The sequence below is a fragment of the Exophiala bonariae genome, assembly GCF_035927105.1.
Source record: "Exophiala bonariae strain CCFEE 5792 chromosome Unknown scaffold_7, whole genome shotgun sequence".
In the NCBI taxonomy this organism is placed as follows: Eukaryota; Fungi; Ascomycota; class Eurotiomycetes; order Chaetothyriales; family Herpotrichiellaceae; genus Exophiala; species Exophiala bonariae.
In genome coordinates this window covers 950,713-971,985 of record NW_027042482.1, presented here as the reverse complement: position 1 = coordinate 971,985, position 21,273 = coordinate 950,713, and the positions used below count along the sequence as shown (strand labels likewise).

The 21,273-nt window shown below is 48.8% G+C and overlaps 9 protein-coding genes across 9 annotated transcripts; 5 read left to right on the top strand and 4 right to left on the bottom strand.

Moving 5' to 3' along the window:
* Positions 1–502: 502 nt before the first annotated feature.
* LTR84_012361 (uncharacterized protein) lies at positions 503–848 on the top strand (the record flags this gene model as incomplete). The annotated part of the gene is made up of 2 exons (XM_064855885.1): positions 503–671; positions 730–848. The coding sequence occupies 2 exons, from the start codon at positions 503–505 to the stop codon at positions 846–848; spliced, it is 288 nt and encodes a 95-aa protein (XP_064708545.1).
* Positions 849–1,483: 635 nt separating this feature from the next.
* On the top strand, positions 1,484–2,335 carry LTR84_012360 (uncharacterized protein; the record flags this gene model as incomplete). Its single annotated transcript, XM_064855884.1, has 1 exon — positions 1,484–2,335. The coding sequence occupies one exon, from the start codon at positions 1,484–1,486 to the stop codon at positions 2,333–2,335; it is 852 nt and encodes a 283-aa protein (XP_064708544.1).
* A 550-nt stretch (positions 2,336–2,885) lies between these two features.
* On the top strand, positions 2,886–3,967 carry LTR84_012359 (uncharacterized protein; the record flags this gene model as incomplete). Its single annotated transcript, XM_064855883.1, has 2 exons — positions 2,886–3,789; positions 3,846–3,967. 2 exons carry the CDS (start codon positions 2,886–2,888, stop codon positions 3,965–3,967), a joined length of 1,026 nt encoding a protein of 341 aa, XP_064708543.1.
* A 458-nt stretch (positions 3,968–4,425) lies between these two features.
* Positions 4,426–7,782, bottom strand: LTR84_012358 (uncharacterized protein; the record flags this gene model as incomplete). The annotated part of the gene is made up of 1 exon (XM_064855882.1): positions 4,426–7,782. One exon carries the CDS (start codon positions 7,780–7,782, stop codon positions 4,426–4,428), a length of 3,357 nt encoding a protein of 1,118 aa, XP_064708542.1.
* A 600-nt stretch (positions 7,783–8,382) lies between these two features.
* On the bottom strand, positions 8,383–10,131 carry LTR84_012357 (uncharacterized protein; the record flags this gene model as incomplete). The annotated part of the gene is made up of 4 exons (XM_064855881.1): positions 8,383–9,103; positions 9,152–9,592; positions 9,702–9,748; positions 9,802–10,131. 4 exons carry the CDS (start codon positions 10,129–10,131, stop codon positions 8,383–8,385), a joined length of 1,539 nt encoding a protein of 512 aa, XP_064708541.1.
* A 1,367-nt stretch (positions 10,132–11,498) lies between these two features.
* LTR84_012356 (uncharacterized protein) lies at positions 11,499–12,460 on the top strand (the record flags this gene model as incomplete). The annotated part of the gene is made up of 3 exons (XM_064855880.1): positions 11,499–11,549; positions 11,597–12,364; positions 12,416–12,460. 3 exons carry the CDS (start codon positions 11,499–11,501, stop codon positions 12,458–12,460), a joined length of 864 nt encoding a protein of 287 aa, XP_064708540.1.
* Positions 12,461–12,510: 50 nt separating this feature from the next.
* On the top strand, positions 12,511–14,513 carry LTR84_012355 (uncharacterized protein; the record flags this gene model as incomplete). The annotated part of the gene is made up of 2 exons (XM_064855879.1): positions 12,511–12,517; positions 13,138–14,513. 2 exons carry the CDS (start codon positions 12,511–12,513, stop codon positions 14,511–14,513), a joined length of 1,383 nt encoding a protein of 460 aa, XP_064708539.1.
* Positions 14,514–14,700: 187 nt separating this feature from the next.
* Positions 14,701–16,862, bottom strand: LTR84_012354 (uncharacterized protein; the record flags this gene model as incomplete). The annotated part of the gene is made up of 2 exons (XM_064855878.1): positions 14,701–16,768; positions 16,858–16,862. The coding sequence occupies 2 exons, from the start codon at positions 16,860–16,862 to the stop codon at positions 14,701–14,703; spliced, it is 2,073 nt and encodes a 690-aa protein (XP_064708538.1).
* A 2,599-nt stretch (positions 16,863–19,461) lies between these two features.
* Positions 19,462–20,556, bottom strand: LTR84_012353 (uncharacterized protein; the record flags this gene model as incomplete). The annotated part of the gene is made up of 1 exon (XM_064855877.1): positions 19,462–20,556. One exon carries the CDS (start codon positions 20,554–20,556, stop codon positions 19,462–19,464), a length of 1,095 nt encoding a protein of 364 aa, XP_064708537.1.
* Between the last annotated feature and the right edge of the window lie 717 nt (positions 20,557–21,273).

Sequence of the window (21,273 nt, the reverse complement as noted above, 5' to 3'; positions counted from 1 at the left end):
GCTAAGTTGCCCAAACTGGATAGGCTTGATCAAGGACACACGCGAAAGGCTGGCAACATTTCGACCTAGATGCTTCACAAAATCTACGATGCAGAAGCTCATCATGCGTAAGACGTAGATTCATGCCGTCCACATATCATGCTTAATTCAGGACCGATGAAATGCGCCACAAGATCGGCGAACCTCGTGATCATCGGCCAGTCAGGAAGTAATCTCAAGCCACGAAAACAGGAACTCGAAGGTGAATCAGGGCGTGACGTCACCGGGCAACAAAGTAGAGATGGAATTCACAAAGACCATTCGAGGGAAATTGAGCCAGTGTATGATGTGTGACGCTTGTTGCGATATGACGAGGGTGTTGCTCCCCAGGTAACAATGGCACGTATATATTGACATCAGGCTTCCGTACTTTTGCTTTGATCTCGTAGTCTGTGGTTGAATTCGTGCAAAGAACGCGACCAAGAAACAAAGTGACATATCAATAAATTCGAAAAAAACAATCATGTCGGACATCGCCTCAGGAGTGGGAAACTTGGTCACCTCGATCGTGGAGATCATCAAAGGGATCATTACCACCATCTTTCATGTCTTCGAAGGCGCGTTCAACGCCGTCCTGGGAGTTTTCAAGGGCATGTTCAATGTGACCGAGGGTATCCTCGGATTTATCATTGGTAAGTCATTGTTCTGTTCTGATGCGGGTATGGCCCCAACGACTGACACATTTGACAGGAAACTTCTTCCTGCTCGGAACATTGGCTGCTGTGTATTTCGGCTACATCTTGTACCAACAACGTCAAGGGAGAAACCCCGCTCCACTATCAGCAGCAGCGACGAAGAAGACCAGGTAGAGGAGAATTTCAATGTGGGCAGAACCTGGCTTTTGACCTGGATTGAGAACTGGGCGGATTAATGACAGCCCATCTCTGTTGAATATCCTCGAGGCTCACCAGTTCGAAGGCTGGGGGAGGCTGGCGAATCCGACGACGGCCTGAAGTGATTGACATTCAAAGGACCAACACTATAATAATTAGGTAGAAATGGAACCAATTCATACGAGTATGCAACGGGCTCTTCATCTCTCCACTAGTCGTGCTGTGTATCGCCTTGATTGTACAGTGGCTGAGCGATGTTCGCAGCTGGAATCTAGGCTTGGCGATGGCGCTCTGGGCCCTGTATCCTCCAGTCCGGGGCGGTCGCCGTAACTCTCCATGCCTAATCGAGTAACTGGAACTTTCCTTCCTCCATTGGAGCACAATTCTGTATACGAGAACCTCACCGCGAACAATGAAAGAGCCAAGGTACTTAACTAGGTACACAACGCCACCATCAGCAAAGCAGCATCACTCACAACATCAACCCAACCCAACCTCATTCTCCATCTTCAAGACTCACTCTAAAGAACTTTTAAGCCTTTGAATCCCTTAAGAACACGACAAACAAACTGGCACCACTACTGGATTGCGGCTCCACCACCACCGTCACCATGGAGGTCAGATCGAAGTCCAGCAATCCCCCTTCTCCTTCCATCACAAACGAGTCTTCAGATAAAATCGAACAATCTCCATCTCGAAATGGCGATGACGAATTCGATGCAGCACAATGTCTGTTCTGCAATCAAACCAGCACCGATCTGGACCAGAATTTGACCCACATGTTGAAAGCCCATGGTTTATTTGTGGATTCGACAAATTTATTGGTAGACGTTGGATCTCTGCTGGCCTATTTCCATTTCATCATTTCCGAGCTTTACGAATGTCTTTATTGCGGCACGCAACGAAACACTCGACAGGCAGTCCAACAGCACATGATGGCCAAAGGACATTGCAAATATGATATCTCAGATGAAGATGGTGAGCTCCGAGAGTTTTATGATATCCCCGTATCGGACGCGAGGGAAGAACTGCAACAGAAGCAACTTCTATCACAAACCAGACCCAAGAAGTCCCGAGCGTTAAAGCATTCAGATGGACATGGGATGGCATCTTCGATTGACCAAGCGCTACGAACCGGACGTTCGCCCTTACATAGCGATACGGAGCCAGAGTCGAGTTCGAACAATCAAGTAAGCACCAGAGCGCTCAAGCAAGAACATACGCTCAACAGCCAACTTACACGACTTCGTGCCGATGACCGGAGAAGTCTTTTACATTTGCCGGCCTCACAACAACGAGCATTGTTGATAACTCACCACAAACAAATGGAGAAGGCCAGGAGGACGGAACAGGCGAGTCAAGGGCACTTGCAGACTGCAGGAAACACGGTCAATTGTCTAAGCAAGCTTAGGTTGGTGCGTAAACCGCCGCATATGGGACATGTGGCCAACCTGACACATTGAGTGATCTTGAGGGCATCGGGTTGAACTGTATAATAGAACACCTAGGTAGATAGGCAAAGTGTAATCGTAATCCACGACTCGAGAACATCAAAGGGGAAAAAATGTCTCTATCGAAAATGGAAGGGAGCCTCGGCGTGCCAAGCCCTGGATTGCCGAGGTCCAGAGTCAAAGTTCCCGTGACCGAGTGACAGTTCGCGCCTACCAACTTGTCTTGCTGTTTCCGTTATGTCACTCGCCCAAAATCACGATGGCAGACTTCATCTCCAACTTCATCTCCGACGTCAAACTGCGAACCCTCCCGACATTCTCCTTCAAGTTAGGTCTTCATCTTCCTCTTTCTCCATCTACTCGACTCCCTGCACATGTCCTCCTTCCCTACGCAATAACAAGAGCGGGCACCTATTGACAGCTTTGCCTTATTTCTTTCTCCTTTTCTTCCATTCCTTCCCTTCTGTGCCCATTGCCATTTCCTTCATCCTACACTTGCCCCTCCTTGACCACACTGCTATCCAGCTCGACACTGAAAATTCCCTTAAAACCCACCTCCATCATGTCGCAGACAAAGGACATCGCGCCATTCCCTACTGAGGGCGACCTCGACAGTAAAACCTCCACAACGGTCGGCGCTGCTCCATCTGCGACCAGTACTGCCCAACAGGGTGACAACATTGCGCATGCTCTGGCTGGCGCCGGTGGTGGCCTTGTTGCCATGACCCTGACATACCCTCTGATTACCCTTTCTACTCGCGCTCAGGTTGAATCCAAGCGTGCCGACACCTCGACCCTGGACGCAATCAAGCACATCATAAACAGAGAGGGCATCAGCGGACTGTATGCCGGTCTTGACAGCGCTCTGTTCGGTATCTCGGTCACGAATTTTGTCTATTACTACTGGTATGAATGGACCAAATCCGCCTTCGAGAACGCAGCCATCAAGGCTGGCCGCGCAAGTAGAAAACTCACCACACTTGAAGGCATTGCAGCCGGGGCCATTGCAGGATCCGCCACTGTCCTGCTCACAAACCCTATCTGGGTTGTCAACACCCGGATGACTGCTCGAAAGAATGAGAGCGAGGAGGTCCTTCCTGGTGGTGAGAAGAAGCCTGTGCGAAAGCCTACTACTATTGGGACTTTGTTGAAACTATTAAAAGAAGAGGGTCCTTCGGCATTGTTCGCCGGCGTCCTCCCAGCACTGGTGCTGGTCAGCAACCCAATCATACAGTACGGGCTTTACGAGCAGGCCCGTAATTTCATCGAAAGCCGCCGGAAAGTTGGACCTCGGGACGCCTTCTATCTCGGGGCCCTCACCAAGCTTTTAGCTACTTCCATCACATACCCATATCTCACAGTGAAGTCTCGTGCCCATGTCGCTGGCAAGGACGCCAAGTCGGTGGGAATTCTTTCTACGTTGAACAATATCGTCAAAGAAGAGGGGTATGGAGGACTTTATAGAGGTAAGTGGAATTTCAAAAATCCTCAAAGCTTTCATCACGCTCACATGTCTGTCCAGGTATTGCACCAAAGATTAGCCAAAGTGTTCTTACTGCTGCATTCCTCTTCGCATTCAAGGATGTCTTCTATGAGATGACTGTGAAGGCTCGTAGAAAGGCACTTGCTGTCAAAGCAGCATAGATTTCGACCGCGCCGGTACTGTTGGAGTCTGTATGCTTCCTTCTGGTTGCATGTCACCCCAAGATTTCAAGTGCACCGTTTCAACTCTTGTTTCGGAACTATTCGAATTTCATGAAGGTCTTATTCCATATACAAAGCAAGGTGTGCTTCTCATAGCATGCCCATTACTGGGGCGGCTTGGAAATGTGCTCAATTAGCACATGTCGGGGCTGACTAAAATTATTAAAAGGGAATGGGACGGGCGGCATCGTGAACGAGTTGGTTAGTCTGTGAATCTGTAAGACAGGTCATGATTTGAGAAACTGCCCTTAGATTATTTTATACCTTACCTTCTGATGGGAATACTATCGATGTGCAAACCTTTAAACTCAAGCCGTCTCAGACTTGTACGAGAATTTATGTTTCCCTTCCTGCAACACATCACTCCCCTCCACCAAAAGCCTCGATAACACAGCTGTTCACAATTCCCTCTGCACCCACTCCCATAACTTCAATACATAGGCCTCATCCATGCAATCCTCGACGTCGCGCAGCACCGGCATAGCGCGAAACGTCTCGGTCATGTTATACTGCAATGCGTCTTCGTGTTTCCTCTCCTCATTCTCAACAGCCTTGTCACCAGCAGCACCAGCACCATCAACAGCACCACCAGCAACATCAACAGCACCAACAGCGTCATTTTTCCCGCTCGATGCAGCTCCGTAAGCGTTCCGCCAGAACTCCAGCAGACGCAGTGCCGGATGATGTTTCGTCGCTTCGTCGGCTTGTAATGCGGTGAGTTTTTCCAGCCATTCAGCCGCGGAAACCACGGTGAACCTAGATTGAGAGTGTCGGGACAGCCATGAGAGTAGGTCGGACCACCGGACCGCCATGTTTGGGTTGAGGACGTGGTGCACGGGGATGGTGGGTCCGTTGATTTGGTCGGTGGGCGGTGGTGTCTGGAAGTGGGAGTCGACGAATGCGAGTTCGAGGAATGCCCTCGCTGCGACGTCCACGGGTAGCCAGTTCAATACTTCGTCTTTCAGGTCTGGGAGGACGCCGGTGTCTTTCGCGCTCGAAAGGAGCAGTGGGTATGCTTCCGAGGAACTCCACGCGCCAGTGTCGGTCGCGCCCGAGAGTTGGCCCACGCGAGCGATGGATATGTGGCCTTTGAGACGTGTGATTTCGTGGGCAGCCGAGCATATTGCTTCGCCGACCCATTTAGAGCGCGCGTATCCTGTTGGGCCGGAGATGTTTGGGGCTGCGACGAATTGTTCCGGAACCGTGGTGCTGGAAGTGTGGTCGGCAGAAGGGGATGTGAAGTTGGAGACGGCGGCGACGCTGGAGCAGAATACAAAGCGTGCTGGTGCTCTCCTCGAGTCTGAGTGCGGTGGTCTAGCAAGTGCGAGATTCAGTAGGTTGCGCAACCCGGAGAGCTGGGTGTTGGCGATGGTGCGCAGCGAGATGAGGAAGTTGACGCTCCATGCTAAATGGAAGATGATGTCGACTTCATTCGAGAGGGTTTCGTAGTCCGAGCATGAGAGGCCGAGGTTGGGTTCTGAGAGCTTGCAGGGTAGAATGGTGGTCTTGCAGGACAAATTCGAGGGTATGTCCAGGCCTCGACTTGTGAGTGCTTTGGTCACCCGTCCAAGAGACGCGTCAGTACTGGCACCTCGTACGAGGAGGTATATATGTCCAACTCGAGCGTCGTTGAGCAGCTGGTGGAGAAGATGAGAACCGAGTGACCCCGTTGGGCCTGTCAGAAGGACTCGCAGTCCGGGTGGCCGTTGGGTCACTGATGGCGATGAGGGGGCCGAGCAGGGTTCGGGATCTTCAACACGATATTTGTCGACAAGATCAGACATCAGTTTAATCTGATCATCTTGCTCTTCGAGTTCAGCTCCGGATCTCAAACGAATGATGAAGGTGCTGAGTCGGTCGATCGTCCCGCAATCCTCAACCACACTAACCGGCAAGGCTGCCGCCCCTGGAATTAGGCGAGATAGCCTTTGCCGGATTTGCATGCAAGCCACCGAATCCGCACCATACGAAAACAGGTCTGTATCGTACGACAAATGAGTTGTATCTCCACTTCCAACGACGGACAAGACAATTTCGCGGATCGCCTGTGGTATTTCAGCATCGGCGATGTCGGAATTGCATGCTGACGGTTCGCCGTTATACGCGGCATTGATCTGTTCCGAATACTTTTTCTCAGCTTGTGTTCGGATAGTCGTCCCTTTGCTGCTCTTCTGAAGTGGCTTCTCTTCATACTTCATTGGAATAAGCATGGCTCGCGATATTTTGGCATGGCTCTGACTTTCTTTGTTCAATTTTTCGATTACAGGGACGATGCTGTCAACAAATTCATCCTCTGACAGAGAGGAAGCTTGTTTGGTTCGGAAGAGCAATGCCCCTGCATAAGGCTTGCCATTTCCAAATATGAGCACATCTTCAATGACAGTAGAGGACGCTTTGATGGCATCTTCAAGTGGTGCCGGGTCGAACTTCTTTCCAGTAACAAGGGTTAACTGAGAGTCCGACCTGGAATGGTACCGCCATGCTCCTACAATGGATGGGTGGGGCATGAACAAGTCTGCAGTCGCAAAAGAACCGTTTTTTCGGTTGTGCTTCGCCATGTGAGGCCAGCCTTGCTGAATGACAAGCTCCAAAAGATTGTCTTCTCGCTCTTCAAACTGGAGGAAATCACCAGCTGAGGATGACCTGAGATAGTCCCATGCCTTGTCTTTGCCGTAGTCACGATGCGAAGACATCAAGAAGCCACATTCTGCACTTCCGAACCTTGATATCAGATGAACGCCCCTTTCGACAAGCATATTACCGACGTCAGACGGAAGAGCTGCTCCTCCGACGCCAACAATCTCCATACCCTGGAGGAGCTTCAGTCCCTCTTCATTACCAGCCATCATTTGCAGGATGTAGGGGACCGATGAGAAGTATTGGACTGGTGGGCATAATCTTTTCTCTGCACGTTGCTTTGCGATTTCTAAGCATTTGCCCACATTGTTCGCTGTTATTGGCAACTGTTTCCCAGGAAAGAGCCATATCAATGCATTGCTGGTCCATGCCCGGAACAGGTCTGCAATTCCTCCATGATAGAGCGGAGTTGTGGTAAATGTTGCTGCATGTCTTCCATCGAGTGTAGGCAATGCTCCAACTGCTGCATGGTGACTTTGCGCTATTGGCTTGGGCACCCCACTAGATGTTCCAGATGTATGATGCAGATAGGCGATTTCCGTTGCTTTGGCTTGAACTGAAGGTAAGGAGCCATTTGCCAAAGGCCTTCCAATGGCTTCAGATACATCCTGTCCTGAAAACGGATGCAGAATTATATTGAAAGCAGCACCCTTGGCAGTACTTTCGGACAAGGTGCTTTGTGCAAGGTCCTTATACTGATCATCGTATATGAGATCTTGAACATCACAAGTCTGGCATAGGTGCGAGATAGCTGACGGAGAGCATTGAGGGGCTATCAGCAGGACTGAATGGCCGAGTTTCATCAGAGCCAGCCAGGTGAAGAGAAACTCAGGAGAACTTGGACACAACAGGGCAACCGTACATTTTGCCGTGGAGTGTAACTTCTGTACAAGCGAGGTCGCTGTCGCTTCGCATCCACGTGCAACATCTCGGAAGGTCAAGATGTGCGCCCGCCATTCTTCTGTGGACTCAGAACAGGGCTTGTAGAAACCAACTGCCGGAGTGTCTCCCTCGTTTGCAGCCTTGATATTGATCAATTCATTAACAGTTCGGAACGGACTGCGCTGTCCAAGCAATTTGGCTTGGCCCAGCGTGCATGTGAAATATGTCGGTTCCATTGTCGTCGCTGCCCACACATTCAATTTGTATAGCAGTATCTCATGGCCTTGAACTTTCTCAGAAGTGTAATTTGCTCATGACACCGTTACCTCCTTTTGTCCGATAGCAAACTGGACTTCAGAGCGGTATCTCAATTCAGATTAGACCTATAACTCTAGGGCGTTGTGACCACAAAGACAATAATACAGTGTCACAGAGTCAGAAATTGTTTCCAGAATGTTATAGAACTGCAATTTATTTGACGCATGAGTTTGTCTAAAGTACTCGGTATTCATAATGGTGACAGATTGCGTCTGACATCATCATCGTGGTAACGAAATTTTCCAGATTTTCCACGTGCACGAAGCAACAGATTACGATAATGGACATGAGTCGAAGCAGGGTTGAATCATACACCAAAGAGGGTTTGAATCAAAAGTAGTGCTTTACTGTGGCAGATACCTTCCCTGGGTTGGTGATTAGGTTGTGATTGTTTAATGATATATCTCCAAACCCCAAGTATCGAGTTTAAATTCCTATCTCAAAAAAACATTTTGAACCCGAAAACGTTACCACGTCTGTAGATTTTATAGAACCGTTGGTAATGCGCCATGCCCACTCTAATGAACACCGTTGCTAACACCGTTGCTATGGCCATTTGTCCCATTGGTGACTCCATTTTGCTTGCCATTGCTTAGCCTCGACTTCACATCAGTGGCACCATTCTGAAGGCCATCAACACCTTCTGGGCCCGATGCATGCTTGGTAGCCTGCGAAGCGCCGTTGACTTTACCATTCGTCGCATGGCCGTTTTGTCCATTCGTTCCATTCAGCCCGTTGGACGCTATGCTATCAGCCTTGGTATCATCGTTGAGGACACTAATCTTCTTTAAGCCATCAGAGATGCCGTTCTGTTCAACGGGTTGATCATTCATGGTATAGCCAGTGTCACTGGCGTCAACAAAGGCCTCAAGACCTTCTCCATTTCGGGGGTAACCTTTCATGATCTGCTTGTGTTTCTTGAGAGCGGCGAACATTTCCTCCATGGCAACGTCGTTCAAGAAAACGCACTGTCCCAGTGGGCTAGGGACAGCAGCACGGAGCTTGCCGTCTCGAGTTCTCAGAATGGCTTGAGTAGCCTTCTCGAGAATTTGTTCATCGAACTGATGATGATCCATGGAAAGACCAGCTCTGGAAAAGAGGTTCAATAGCCTCTTGTGTTCCTCGTTGCTGAGGAGACCACGCATATTGGCGAGAGTTGCTGAATATGCCATGTCTATTGAGATAGCATGACCGTGTCGTAGGGGAACTTCTGGAACAAGTTCGTGGAGTGGTGACCACCTAGGGCAGTCAGTAATGGTTCATTCAGTATGAGGGCATGACACTTACGTATGGCCATACGCGATGACTCTGTCTAACCCAAGTTCATGAAGATTGGGCGTCTCCAGCTTCAGCATCTCGTGGATACCACTGCGGTTGATAGTATCCGCAGCATCCCGCACTTCTTGTGCCGCACCATCACAACGACCAAAACCGGTCGTGATGAGCTGTTCACAATACTTGTCGAGAAGTTCGAAGGTGGGAAGATGGGCACAGGTCGAAATCTTAATGAGCTCGGCGAAACCATTACGGATCTGGGCCTCTGGAAGTGTTCGGAGGAAGGTGAAATCTAAGAATGTTTGCATAGGTGCGTGGTAGGCACCGAGCCGATTTTTGTAGTTGCCATAGTTGACAGCGACTTTGATCGAGACAGACGCATCAATCAATCCAATGACGGTGGTTGGGACTCGGATGAAGTTTGTGTTTCTGCGATACGCGGCACATGCAAACCTGCGGGTCAAAAGTCAGTCATCATTTTTCAACCAATGGGAAATACAGCCGAAAAGGGCGTATGGGCCAGAGTGCCTTGAAGTCATCTTTGGCAAGTGGTAGCTTTTACCCAGCAACGTCAGTAACAAGTCCACCGCCAATGACGAGAACAGGTTCCTGTGCACATGTCAGTCGGCGAGGATCGGCATTGTTGAACTCGACAAGCTTACCTTTCGGTAGATTCCGAACTTGTTCATGGAGTCAACAATGCTCAAGAAGGTGTCAATTGACTTGGCTTTTTCACCAATCATGGTTTTGTGCACGTCAAGGTCAATATCGTAATGGTCGAAGTACTTTTGGACTTTTTCTCCATAGACGGAGAAAATGTTGTGGTCCATGACTGCTAGGCATCTGCCCCATTTCTTGTAGCATTCAGCAAGCTGGCCATTTGGTGTATCGAAGACACCATCAATAAAAGTGAAACCATAGTTAATCTCCTCTACACCTTTGACATCGAAACCAGTCGCCGTCTCGGCAACTGTCGCCTTGAGGTCTGACATGTTGAATGAGAATGCAAATATTTGGAAAAGACTTCACAGAGGGCAAGTTGGATTGGGAGAGAGAGAGGAAAGGAGCAGTATTTGAGAGGATAAAAGGCTTCATATAGAATCTCTGGGACGAAATCGTCACCATGAGCGTGCTGTGGAGCTCACAAAATGCACTATTACTTGTGCATATCATTTGGAGACATCTCTTCCTTGAATTTCTGGCCTTGAGTACAGGTAGAGGAGCACATCGGACTGACTGATCATGATCCTGTCGAGTGGATCCAGATCCAAGCGGATCTCATCTTGCATCAAGGACTCGATAATCTGTATGGGATTCTCAGGATCCTGGCACAACGGCATCCGAAAGCAGGAATAGCATCATTTAAAATTCAGACCAAAGACAGTCATGATGTCGTACAAAGTCGGCAGGAAGTCGACAACAGCCATGCTACTGTACCTATTGTGATAGATATCAACAGCACGCTCATGCTCAGGGACGCCACAGCTAGACCCGGCAAGTCTAGACTTTCCAGACTCGAGCTGGAGGCAGAAGAACGTGGAGAGATTGTGGGAGAGAATTTTGCGGTTCTGATCCCAAAATGGCGTCAGAGCACTATGATCTGCCAGATCCTAGCGCATCGTTCGGAAAGATTGGGTTAAAGGAATCAGTAAGGACGAGCCAGTCACGACAACTTGCCGAAACCAACTGGGCCTGGATGCAAAGCAGGGAGTCCCACTTCTCCCAGACACGAACCAAGAAAAAGTTATCTCGGAAGCATTAGTTCATGACGAAAGAGTGGCTTACTGGACTACCATTTGATATTTCAGAGCTGTTAAGAAGATGGAAAAGAGTTGAGGTTCACGGGCCACAAACGAGGTTGGCATTTATATGCAGCTAGTCCCAAAATGGCTCTAGTGCATCTCATCGATTGGCGGCCCGCAACATCATCGGATCATCAACCAAATTCCACCATCAACCCTGCCAACAATTCCATCTCGCAAGTCAAATCCTAACCCAGTGAGATGGAACTTGAGATGATATTTCCGGGGCTTCAGTGGATATCTAGTGACCCCACAGCCCAGGTCGATACCCACAAACGCCCTGAGGCGGCACCATGAGGCCCTGAATTCAGGAGATGCTCTCCTCCAACTGGCCGGATGCCCTTCCGGAGAAGTGGAGCGTCGCCTATCATGATCTAAGTGCCCTGGTTAGATGTCCTTATTTTGCCATGCAGGATCAATTATCCGTCGAATCTGTCGAAGCGGACGCGTGTCAACCATTGGACACGATTTTGTGAGGGAGAGAACGATTTGGAGACAGGACGGCACGGCGAGTTGATGCTTGACTTCTATCATTTTCAACGAACCATTAATCCATTATGGCCGACTTTGACCCCGAGAAGAAGTATCAGGAACAAGAAGAGACATTTGTATAACTCTCGAACCCATTCAATTCTACCTACTGACATTATCAAAGTTTGACGATGGCCGAGAAATCGAGCTGCTTCATTTTGTCTACAACAAGTCAGATGTTGACCAAATCAGAGGCTCGCCACAACGGGTTTTGGCCGCAATTGATGAGTATGCCCGAACCCAAAAGTACCTCATGAACGTGGGCGAGGACAAGGGACGCATCGTGGCAGACCTGATTGCCGAAGTCAAGCCAAAGGTTATGCTCGAACTTGGTGGTTATGTTGGTTATTCTTGCATTCTGTTTGGGGATGCAGTCCGCAAAGCTGGCGGTGCTAGATATTTCAGTCTGGAGAGGAATCCTGAATTTGCTGCAGTCATCGCGTCACTCGTGGACCTGGCAGGATTGAGTGACACCGTCAAGGTGGTTGTTGGATCCAGTGATGCCTCGATAAAGCGCCTTCATAAGAGCGGCGCTTTGACCCAGGTTGATCTCATGTTTCTCGACCACTACAAGCCTGCCTACACAACAGATTTGAAGCTTTGCGAAGAGCTGAAATTGATCACTCCTGGGACTGTCTTGGCCGCTGACAATGTCATCAAACCAGGAAATCCACCATATCTTGAATATGTCCGCAGCAGCGTCGATGAGAAGAAGAAAGCAGTCAAGAAAGCCGGCTCGGTGAATGGCGTTGATACTCGCTTCGGTGACCACACCGCAAAGCAGTACCTACGTCGCGAGGGAGAAGCGAAACTTGACGAGAATCGAACAGGTGACCCTTGCCTGGTGTATGAGAGCCAGCTGATCAACAGTTATGAGCCCTCAGGTGTTCCGGTAAGAAAATGTTGGCCGTGCTCGAGTCCATGACCACTGATGACGTTACAGGATGGTGTTGAGATCACTCGATGTGTGGGCAGAAAGGAAAGCTGATAGGCATACAACGGACCTACAACGGCTGCAGAGAAGCATCGGTCATGACCATGTCCAGTCTTTCGCTTTAGGGTAATTGATTTTCGAGAGAGTGATATGGTGTCCTGGTTCTCACAATCATATCATCAATCTTCAACTAATAATGGGTCCTCCTCGTCCACATCACCTCCTGAAATTATTTCACCTGCCCAAGGCTATCTCTGCAATATAATAAATTCTCCAAGCCAAAGACATCTGTAGATCAAACGACAATGAATATCGGATAAACAGGATTCTCCTGTGAATAGCTGCCCAATAGTGCCACCATCTGCCAGGTGAAGAGTAGATTTGTTATGCTGAGCCTTAACCACTGTCTCAAGTGGGCCTTTCAGCGTTGGGGTAAACATGAATGGCATTCTACATCATCGGAAGATATCTCGGTCTGGAGTGACGTCGATATTTCCCACCACCAAATCGGTTTCTCAGCCACATGCAAATGGCGAGGCTTCATTCGAACCAATGTCATGGAATTTCTTTTCTGCTTCAGTTTTTTCCAGTGAACCCAGTGCATATTTGAACAACAAACGGAATATTGGCCATGCTTGACTCAAAGTCCTCCCCGCTCCTTCACACCCTGCAAAATATCTCTCTGATAGCACTCTCCCTTGCATTTCTTCCCCTGGACACCTTCATCTTAGGTATCAGCTATCTTCTAAATCCTATTCTCCACAATAAACCCGAAGAAAGCCGGAGAAATGTGCGATCAAAACCTGGCTTTCAACCGAGAACCATATTGGTCACTGGAGTGGGGATGACGAAAGGATTGGTCTTAGCACGGTCATTCTACGAAGCAGGACATAAGGTCCTTGGAGCCGATTTCGAAGCCAACGGTGCACCAGTCTGTGGAAGAGTGTCCAGAGCCTTGACGAGTTTCCATCCTTTGAGAAAACCAGATGTAGTCAGCGGTTCTGCACCATATCTGCAAAGTCTTCTTGATATCATCATCACTGAGGAAGTTGATATTTGGGTCAGTTGTTCTGGTGTTGCTTCTGCCGTTGATGATGGGATGGCGAAAGAAATCATCGAAGCCAGAACAGACTGTAAGGCGATTCAGTACGATGTCAAGACAACGGAAATGCTTCATGAGAAACATAGTTTCATTGAGCATACCAAGTCTCTCGGTCTGACCGTGCCCGAGACTTTTGAGATTACCAAAAGGAATACTGTCGAGGAACTCCTCCGGAATACACCTCATGGCCGAAAATTCATCATGAAAACAATTGGAATGGACGACTCTGTGCGTGCGGACATGACACTCCTGCCAAAAGCAACACAGGAGGAAACGTCGAGGCATATCGCGAGGCTGAAAATCTCGGAGAAGACGCCTTGGATCCTGCAACAATTTATCAAAGGCAAAGAATACTGCACTCACTCGCTTGTGGTCAATGGCCACGTCAAGGCATTTGTTGCATGCCCTTCCGCAGAACTACTCATGCATTACGAAGCCCTTCCGGCCGATTCATCACTCAGTCGAGCAATGCTCGCGTTTACGAAGACTTATGCCGAAGGAGGCGGCCAAGGATTTACAGGCCATCTTTCATTCGACTTCATGGTGGAAGACCCTCTGAGCAATGACGCCAGTGGCATTGTCCTATATCCCATCGAGTGTAACCCGAGGGCTCATACTGCAGTCGCATTATTTAATGGCATGCAGTCAATGATTGATGGTTACCTCTCAGTGCTTCCCGATCATTCAGCATCTGAGAACCGACTGATGATACCGCAAAGAAAGGACAAATACTACTGGGTCGGACATGATCTGGTCACCAAGGTCATTCTGCCAACGGCACAGTTCCTTACCTTGAACACTTCACTATCAATACTCCTTTCAAACTACAAGATCTTTTTGCTGCACTTCTTCATCTGGAAAGACGGAACATATGAGATCTGGGACCCACTACCTTGGTGGTGGCTCTACCATGTTTACTGGCCGATGCAATTTCTATCATGCATTCGTACGGGCAGGAAATGGAGTCGTCTCAATGTCAGCACCACCAAGATGTTTGAATGCTAACCGGACTGGAACTTGCTTAGGGAGAGCTGCAGATGTAACGAGGATGGCGAGTTCTAAAAGCTAGCCTTGGAGGTATACGACCCCTTTATTGGAGGGTTTGAAAACGTCTCATGCTGTGATTATTCCTTTTGTTCATAATACCAATCGTATTGCATGGTGGGTACTATCTAGGCTCGAAAAGACAGGTCTAGGTTAGAGTCTCTTGATTCCGGGCAAGATGCGAAATCCTAGGGACTATCTCCTTAGATTGGTTGTGGCTGGCTATGAAGGTGCTTGGTGGGGTGCTCATTCCCGAGCTGAAAGCAGATTGAGGTTTGTGACTGCTCGACGCTTCGCAATGTGGTGTTCCCTCGTCAATACCGTTTGATGACGGCTGGGATCCGTTTTCGATGTCATCGATCCTACGATTCTTTCTGCGCCGTGCCCGAAGATTCAAATGCTTCCAGAAAGACCCGTTCTCTCCAATAGTCTTCTCAGTGCGTGAGAGCGTTCTGACAGCGGCTCTGAAGATACGACTTCCGAATGCCATGAGGCTGAAGATCCCAAGGAACGCAAGAAACCATGCGAAATTCGCCTGAGAGAATGGAAGATTCTTCTGCATTGAGAAGAAGCTGGTGGTGGTAGCAATGGGCATCATGTATCCTACCAATCGACTTTGTTCTTTGTTGGTTTTGAAATCTTCACGAGTCAAGATAAGTTCGAGAGCATCTTTCATTCGTTGGCCCTCGTGCTCCATGTAACCAATTTTCTTCTTCAGCGACTTCAATTCCTCAAAGATGGAATCTATTCCAGTGATGGAAGCACTTCCGCCCGCTGTTTGTTGTAGATCGACGAAAAAATCCATGGAGTGGGTACGAAAGGCCTCGTAAGAATCGATTGTTCTGGTTAAACATTCATCCAACTCTGAGAAAAGAAGGAGAAACTGCGTTCTCAAGTTAAAATTTTGCTGATGTGTATTTCTGTCATATTGGTTTTCGCCTTTCGAATGATGTGTTTCTTGTGACAGTAAAGACTCATCGTAACTTCGAGAGTAGCGGCGAAAACTGTCCCTGACAGCTCTGATGATTGTGGCCCACTCAGATCTGGCCTTCATCAGACGGAAATAAACAATGTGAATGAAGTATTCTCTAGGATCCCAGATTGGCTGATCACAATCAAGATTTCCCATTGTCGGCGCGTCCGGAGTCATACCCTGGGGAAGGAGTGATTGCTCGTGATAGTCGTTCACACACTCCTTGCTCTGATCGTCGCCATCGTGGTAAGTGTCCACAAAGCAGTGTGCCACCCAACACCGATCATGAAATCCTGAAACTACACAGCTTACTTGAGCTTCATGGAGTTGAGTCGATTTTGCACTGTCTCGATGATACCAATTCAGGAAAGAGATGTCTTTTGTGTTCCTCAGACGCATCTCCCCGTCGTACAGACGGTGGTCTGTATGCGGTGTAGGAGAAGATCTCAGGGCCAAAAAAGGCAGGTGGAACGATAGTTTGAACATGACCAATCCTTTTGTGATAGAAGACCTCATGATTGACTCAGCAGCAAGATAGTTGCATAGAGCATCACGCAGGGCAGCGGCATGATTGCCCGACACTGTTCTTATCAGTGCCAGCGCTGTGGAAGAGTCGAGGTCAGTAACAAAGATAATGCGTCTGTCAGCGTCTGGCTCTTTGCTTTCAGCTTCGAGATCAGATCTTGAAGTTACTGGGCCAAGCTGGAACGTCGGACTGGGGACACAAAATTTGTCGTTGTCGGGAGCTTGACCAAGGTGCCTCTGCGGGTCCTGGGACGTGAGCTGAAGATCTGAAGGGGTCGAGGAGTTTGCTTTGTTGCTGTGCACACGCCTGCGATGTCTAAAACGGGGACGCTTTAGGAGTTTATAAAGTTCGTCTGCTGTGAGCGGGCCTGGGTAAGGTCTTGATTGGGTCTGAGTTCCGACAAGACTCTTCTCGTCCAGCAAAGCAACGTACGGAGGGGTCGCTGCTTGATCCGATTGAGCGGGCTTCACATTGCTGGCAGTACAAAATTGGGCGAGCCCAGCAGCTTCTAAGCTGAATTCATCAGCATCATCTCCGCCGAGGAATTGCTCGACCTCATCAGCAATGGTCACACAGTCAACACTGTCTCTGAACGTGATTGGTCCATGTGACAATAACACCTCCACACGGCTGTCGATGAAAGGTGTATTTTCATTCTGATAATCGATGTTGTTATGATCTTGTCTCTTGAAATAATTCAAGTATTTGAGGCAGACACTAATGTTTTAGAATTAGCGAACGTGAAACAGTTCACACGATCCGGCAAGAAATCATCATTTAGGATCTTGTATATAGAGGTCACTTACCTCATTGTATCAAACTAGCTGCTGTGGTATCTGTATACTCTAGGGGCATTATAGCAAAGTTGTGGGAATACCTAATCAAGAAAGTAAGCGCCGGGTCACAATTCAGCGAGGTAGAATCTGAAGTGCTAGGATTATTCTCATCAGACCTTTTAAATCAGAAATCTGGAAAAGTCACAAAGCCAAGGGCCATTCTGCCAGTGGTCCAATTTGTGTATGGTTCCTCTCAAGGTTGCATCCATTTTGGGTCTCGCGACTTTCAGGGATTGAATCAAGTAATTGCCCTGCATAAATACACCTCCCATTGGTTCAATCTACTAGTTTCGACCCAACATACTATGACTGTCGTGTTGCCTTGTACTTCCCGAAACTCCTAGTTTTGCTCTTCAATTCTGTCAGATCTGTGTTCATTCTCTCCTCTTGGCCTGACGAAAGAGTCGCTTGTTATGAGTTAAAATGAGGGTGATGCTGTCGTTGATGAGGACACTGCTTCATAAGAATGTTGCAGGTAAGGATTTTGGTACTCGCCAGCCTTACACAATGGTTCCCAGGCACTTTGAGAATTTTGGAATCGCCAATTTTCGCAGTGCCCGGTCGATATGACAGTGAGGGATTATTCTCATTCGCTTTTTCGACTCGACCAATGCTCGACAACCACGAATTCATACGACATGCAACCAATTCTCGACAACCACGAAGTCGTATGAAACTACTTCGCTGTTGGTCGAAGTCTGATTAAGCGATGTCACACGGAGCAAGACTACCTACAAAATTCTTGCGGAATCTCAGGCCGAGGGTTCTAAGTCGCTGTGTACTGTAACTCGCCATTTGTTGGCGAGAGACCGAGGGCTATGTCCCGATCACCAGTGTCCTGAACCTCACCGGCGTCGATCAAGTGCGAAGTAGCGTTTGAACTTGGTTGAAGGAAAACTTGACTTGCTATTGCGAAGTACCTCGTCCAAGTGACTGGGACAGGTCCGGAAAACGTATCTATCTACCTACAGTAAGTTAGTTGAAAACCGAGAAAGTAATTACATTGGATCTTCCTCTTGTCTTGTCAGAATCCCAGGCCCTTCCGTCTCAAGAATACTGGACTTGAAGGGCTACCAGCTCATGATTATGTAGAGAAAGAACGATGCCTCTCTTTGCGGCACAGTTATTTCTCAACAAAGTACTGATGCTTTGATCCAAATCTTCACCGAATTTTTTTGGGATCAAATACTAACTCGCCATCTAACGCCAGAGATTTATTATCGCCTCATCGGAACATTATCATATCTGTGTCATCAACCTTTTCGAGATCAAGACGATGCGACTTCCTCCATTCGAAAAGTGATCGGCGTGCATCAGTGAGTATACCCCAAACTTTTTCCACCATGCGAGCCAATGTTAAACCACGCAACCGTGGAATATGCACCGCATTATCTGTATCTGGACTCTCGTCTCCCGAAATCCTCACCATGGATGATCCACTACAAATGCATGTATCGGTTACCTACGATGGCGCCGTGAGAAATGGCGTGCAAGAGAAAGCCCGACCTTCGGCTTCTATCAACCTCACTTTTGCAAGTCTAAGAGATTATTTAAGTGCGTAACTAAATTTTGTGGCAGATAAATGCCACCGAGAGGCAAGAAGGTGGTTATGTTTGTCTGGACGTGCTGCCATTGTGGTCGGAATCCCATCCCAATAAAGACTTCGTCATGCACTGTGTGCAGTCATATCAGAGATCAAACGTGTCATACAGAGAAGATCAAACAGTGATACACCCATCAACCCAGACGACCAAACCGAGGGGTGATGGGAAGATATGCTGGTGATTCAGGAAAGCGTGTTGCGAAGGCATGAATGAGATTTGTGGTTCCCACGATTGACCCGATTCAAAAGCAACGATTGAAGTGGAAAGTATCCCCGGAACCGTTTCGGCTTCCTTGCGCTCTAGAAAGTTCTATGATACCGTTAGGGTACTGGCGGCACTGTGCATAAAGATAAATCCTTTCGGCATCATTCCATCTTTCCTACTCGTGACGCCCAAGCCCAACTACTGTTTTGGGACAGCCATGAACGGTGTTATTTGCAGTACATGAAACGCGTCGACGTCCACTCGTCACATATGTACCGTGAATCTCATAATTTCGCTGGTGACTATGGGTTGCAATTGTTAGCCCAGAAACTCTAGGACCCACCGAATGTGAACAGTTGCGTGATCTATGTGTCACAATCTCTCGGTAGGTAGATGTCCATCAGTCAAAACATTCTTGTCTACAAGCCGCACAAGGCTGAGAAAGCCTCTAACGACGCCCACGACTTCTTACATAGTCTGGACCGAGGCTGGGGTTGACATATCAAAATTGAGATTGATCTCGCCCTATTAACCTGCTTTCACGAAGTAAATCCTGGGTGGTGCGCCAAAAGTGCAGTGACGATTGAGGAATGATTTCTTACTCCTGAGAATGCAGGACCCCAATACTAATTATCGCCTCTATCAAACACCTTGCTAGGTCATTCTCTAACCACAATCGCACAAAATTGCTGTGACCATTCTAGCCTGTGTTGCAAAGGCGACAGCGCCTGCAGAATGAAACAAACGTCCTTGTGTCATAAATTCGTTAATGCTTCTTGCTACTTTCCAACAACCAGACCACGCCTTCCACGGCATCACTCATCCTCTTCTTGCTCATATCGAGCTGGGGGTAATTCAACCACCAGCAATGCGGCCAACCGGCATACATGTCCAACCGGGTATCAATGCGGCACTCCTCCCTCAGGACCCGCTCATATATCAGACTATCATCCCTCGCCATGTCAAGGCCACAGACCTGGAAATAGGTGCGAGGAATCTCTAGATGGCCGTGTTTCACACTGCCCGTACCCGAATCTGCCGGGTGGTGCTGGTTGAAGCTCGCCCACAGTTTACTGTCGTGGTCAGGCTTGAAGGCGTCGCGGAAGATCGTGTAGAGATCCTCATCGAGTAGGGGCGCACGCTTATTTTCCGACCACGAGAGGAATCGCTCTTTATAGTTCGTGGGCACACGCGCTGGAGAGATGAATGTACCACAGCACAAAAACTGGCCCGTTATTTTCGGAAATAGGCCTTGGTCTCGTGCCAAATGCGAGAGTTCTGCTGCCAATCCGGCGCCTGCAGATTCACCGCCGACGAGGAATCCCACACGTGGATCGGTGCACAGTGGCAGCACGGTGGATCTGAACTTCCGCGACTCAGACGCCGCCCATTCCAGGGTCTCCCAGGAATCGAGAATCGAGAATGGGAATGGGAATTGTGGCGCAAGGCGATACGAGGCGCAGACAATAACGGCTGGACACGATTTTAGGATCTCTCGCGCTAGAGGCACAAGTCCCTCAGGATTTCCGACCGTGTGTCCGCCACCGTGGAAGAGCAGTATCAAAGGTCGTGCGGGTGTCTTGGGACCGAGATCGGCCTCTCGGTGCAGGACGAGGATACGAGATGAGTAGCTGTCCCGGAGTTTGATAAAATGCTGCTTCTCGACGAGGTCCTCTGGCCGTGATTTTGCGAGCGTGGCTTGCACTTGGGGCAAGCTGAATTTGCTCACCTCTTTAATGTCCTCGAGCGTAAAGAATGAACCTGGTGGGAAGGGAGACTTTGCCCACACCTCTGCGAATTCAGGCGCGATCGTTCCCGTGGCGCGGATCTCCTCGACCGTCGTGGGAGGCGTCGACGGCATATTGATGCAAGCTTTCGAATGTATTCGAGATATCAGATTTGTGGACCTCGTCCGAGTCGTGAAGGTTACTTTTGGGTAATAAACAAAGAGGATCCCTCCAGTGTCCACGCGCACATCCGAATATGGCGAAAAAGTCGGCTCAGCCTGATCTGATGATGTGTAAAACTCGTTCACAGCCTCATCGGACTATATTGGTTCCGCCCGTTAGATCTTAGTCGTGCGTGTTTGATTCCAGTCCTAGACATGGGGCCGAAGAAAACGATACTCTGCTCTCGCCTATTTACACTAGAGACAAAGGCATCCACGGGGCCGATCTCGTGGAAATGTCTTGCATTACTTTGTCCTTTCTCAGAAAGAACTTGGCCGATACGAGGCCACCAGAGATCTAGGGACGAGTCGGTGAGATCGGGCTCCGTGTGCGTACGAATGATATGGTGCTGACGGCTTAGGGGGTGAGTGATGGCTTTCTGTTTGCTCGTACACACCGCCCACCACATGCGCACTAAGGCCAAGACATGTGAAAGATGGGGGCTAAGGAAATGGGCTTGGCAGGGGTTGGGGCCTAGAATCTCAAAACCACATTCTCAACCCTTCCTCGATTAGTACAACCATGTGGTCTGCTGGTGTTGCGGTTTGGTACGGACTGCAGAGTACTAAGCCTTGTCAAATTACCATCTGGGTTGTTCGTATTTGTACGAGGCAAGGAGAGCCGGGAGG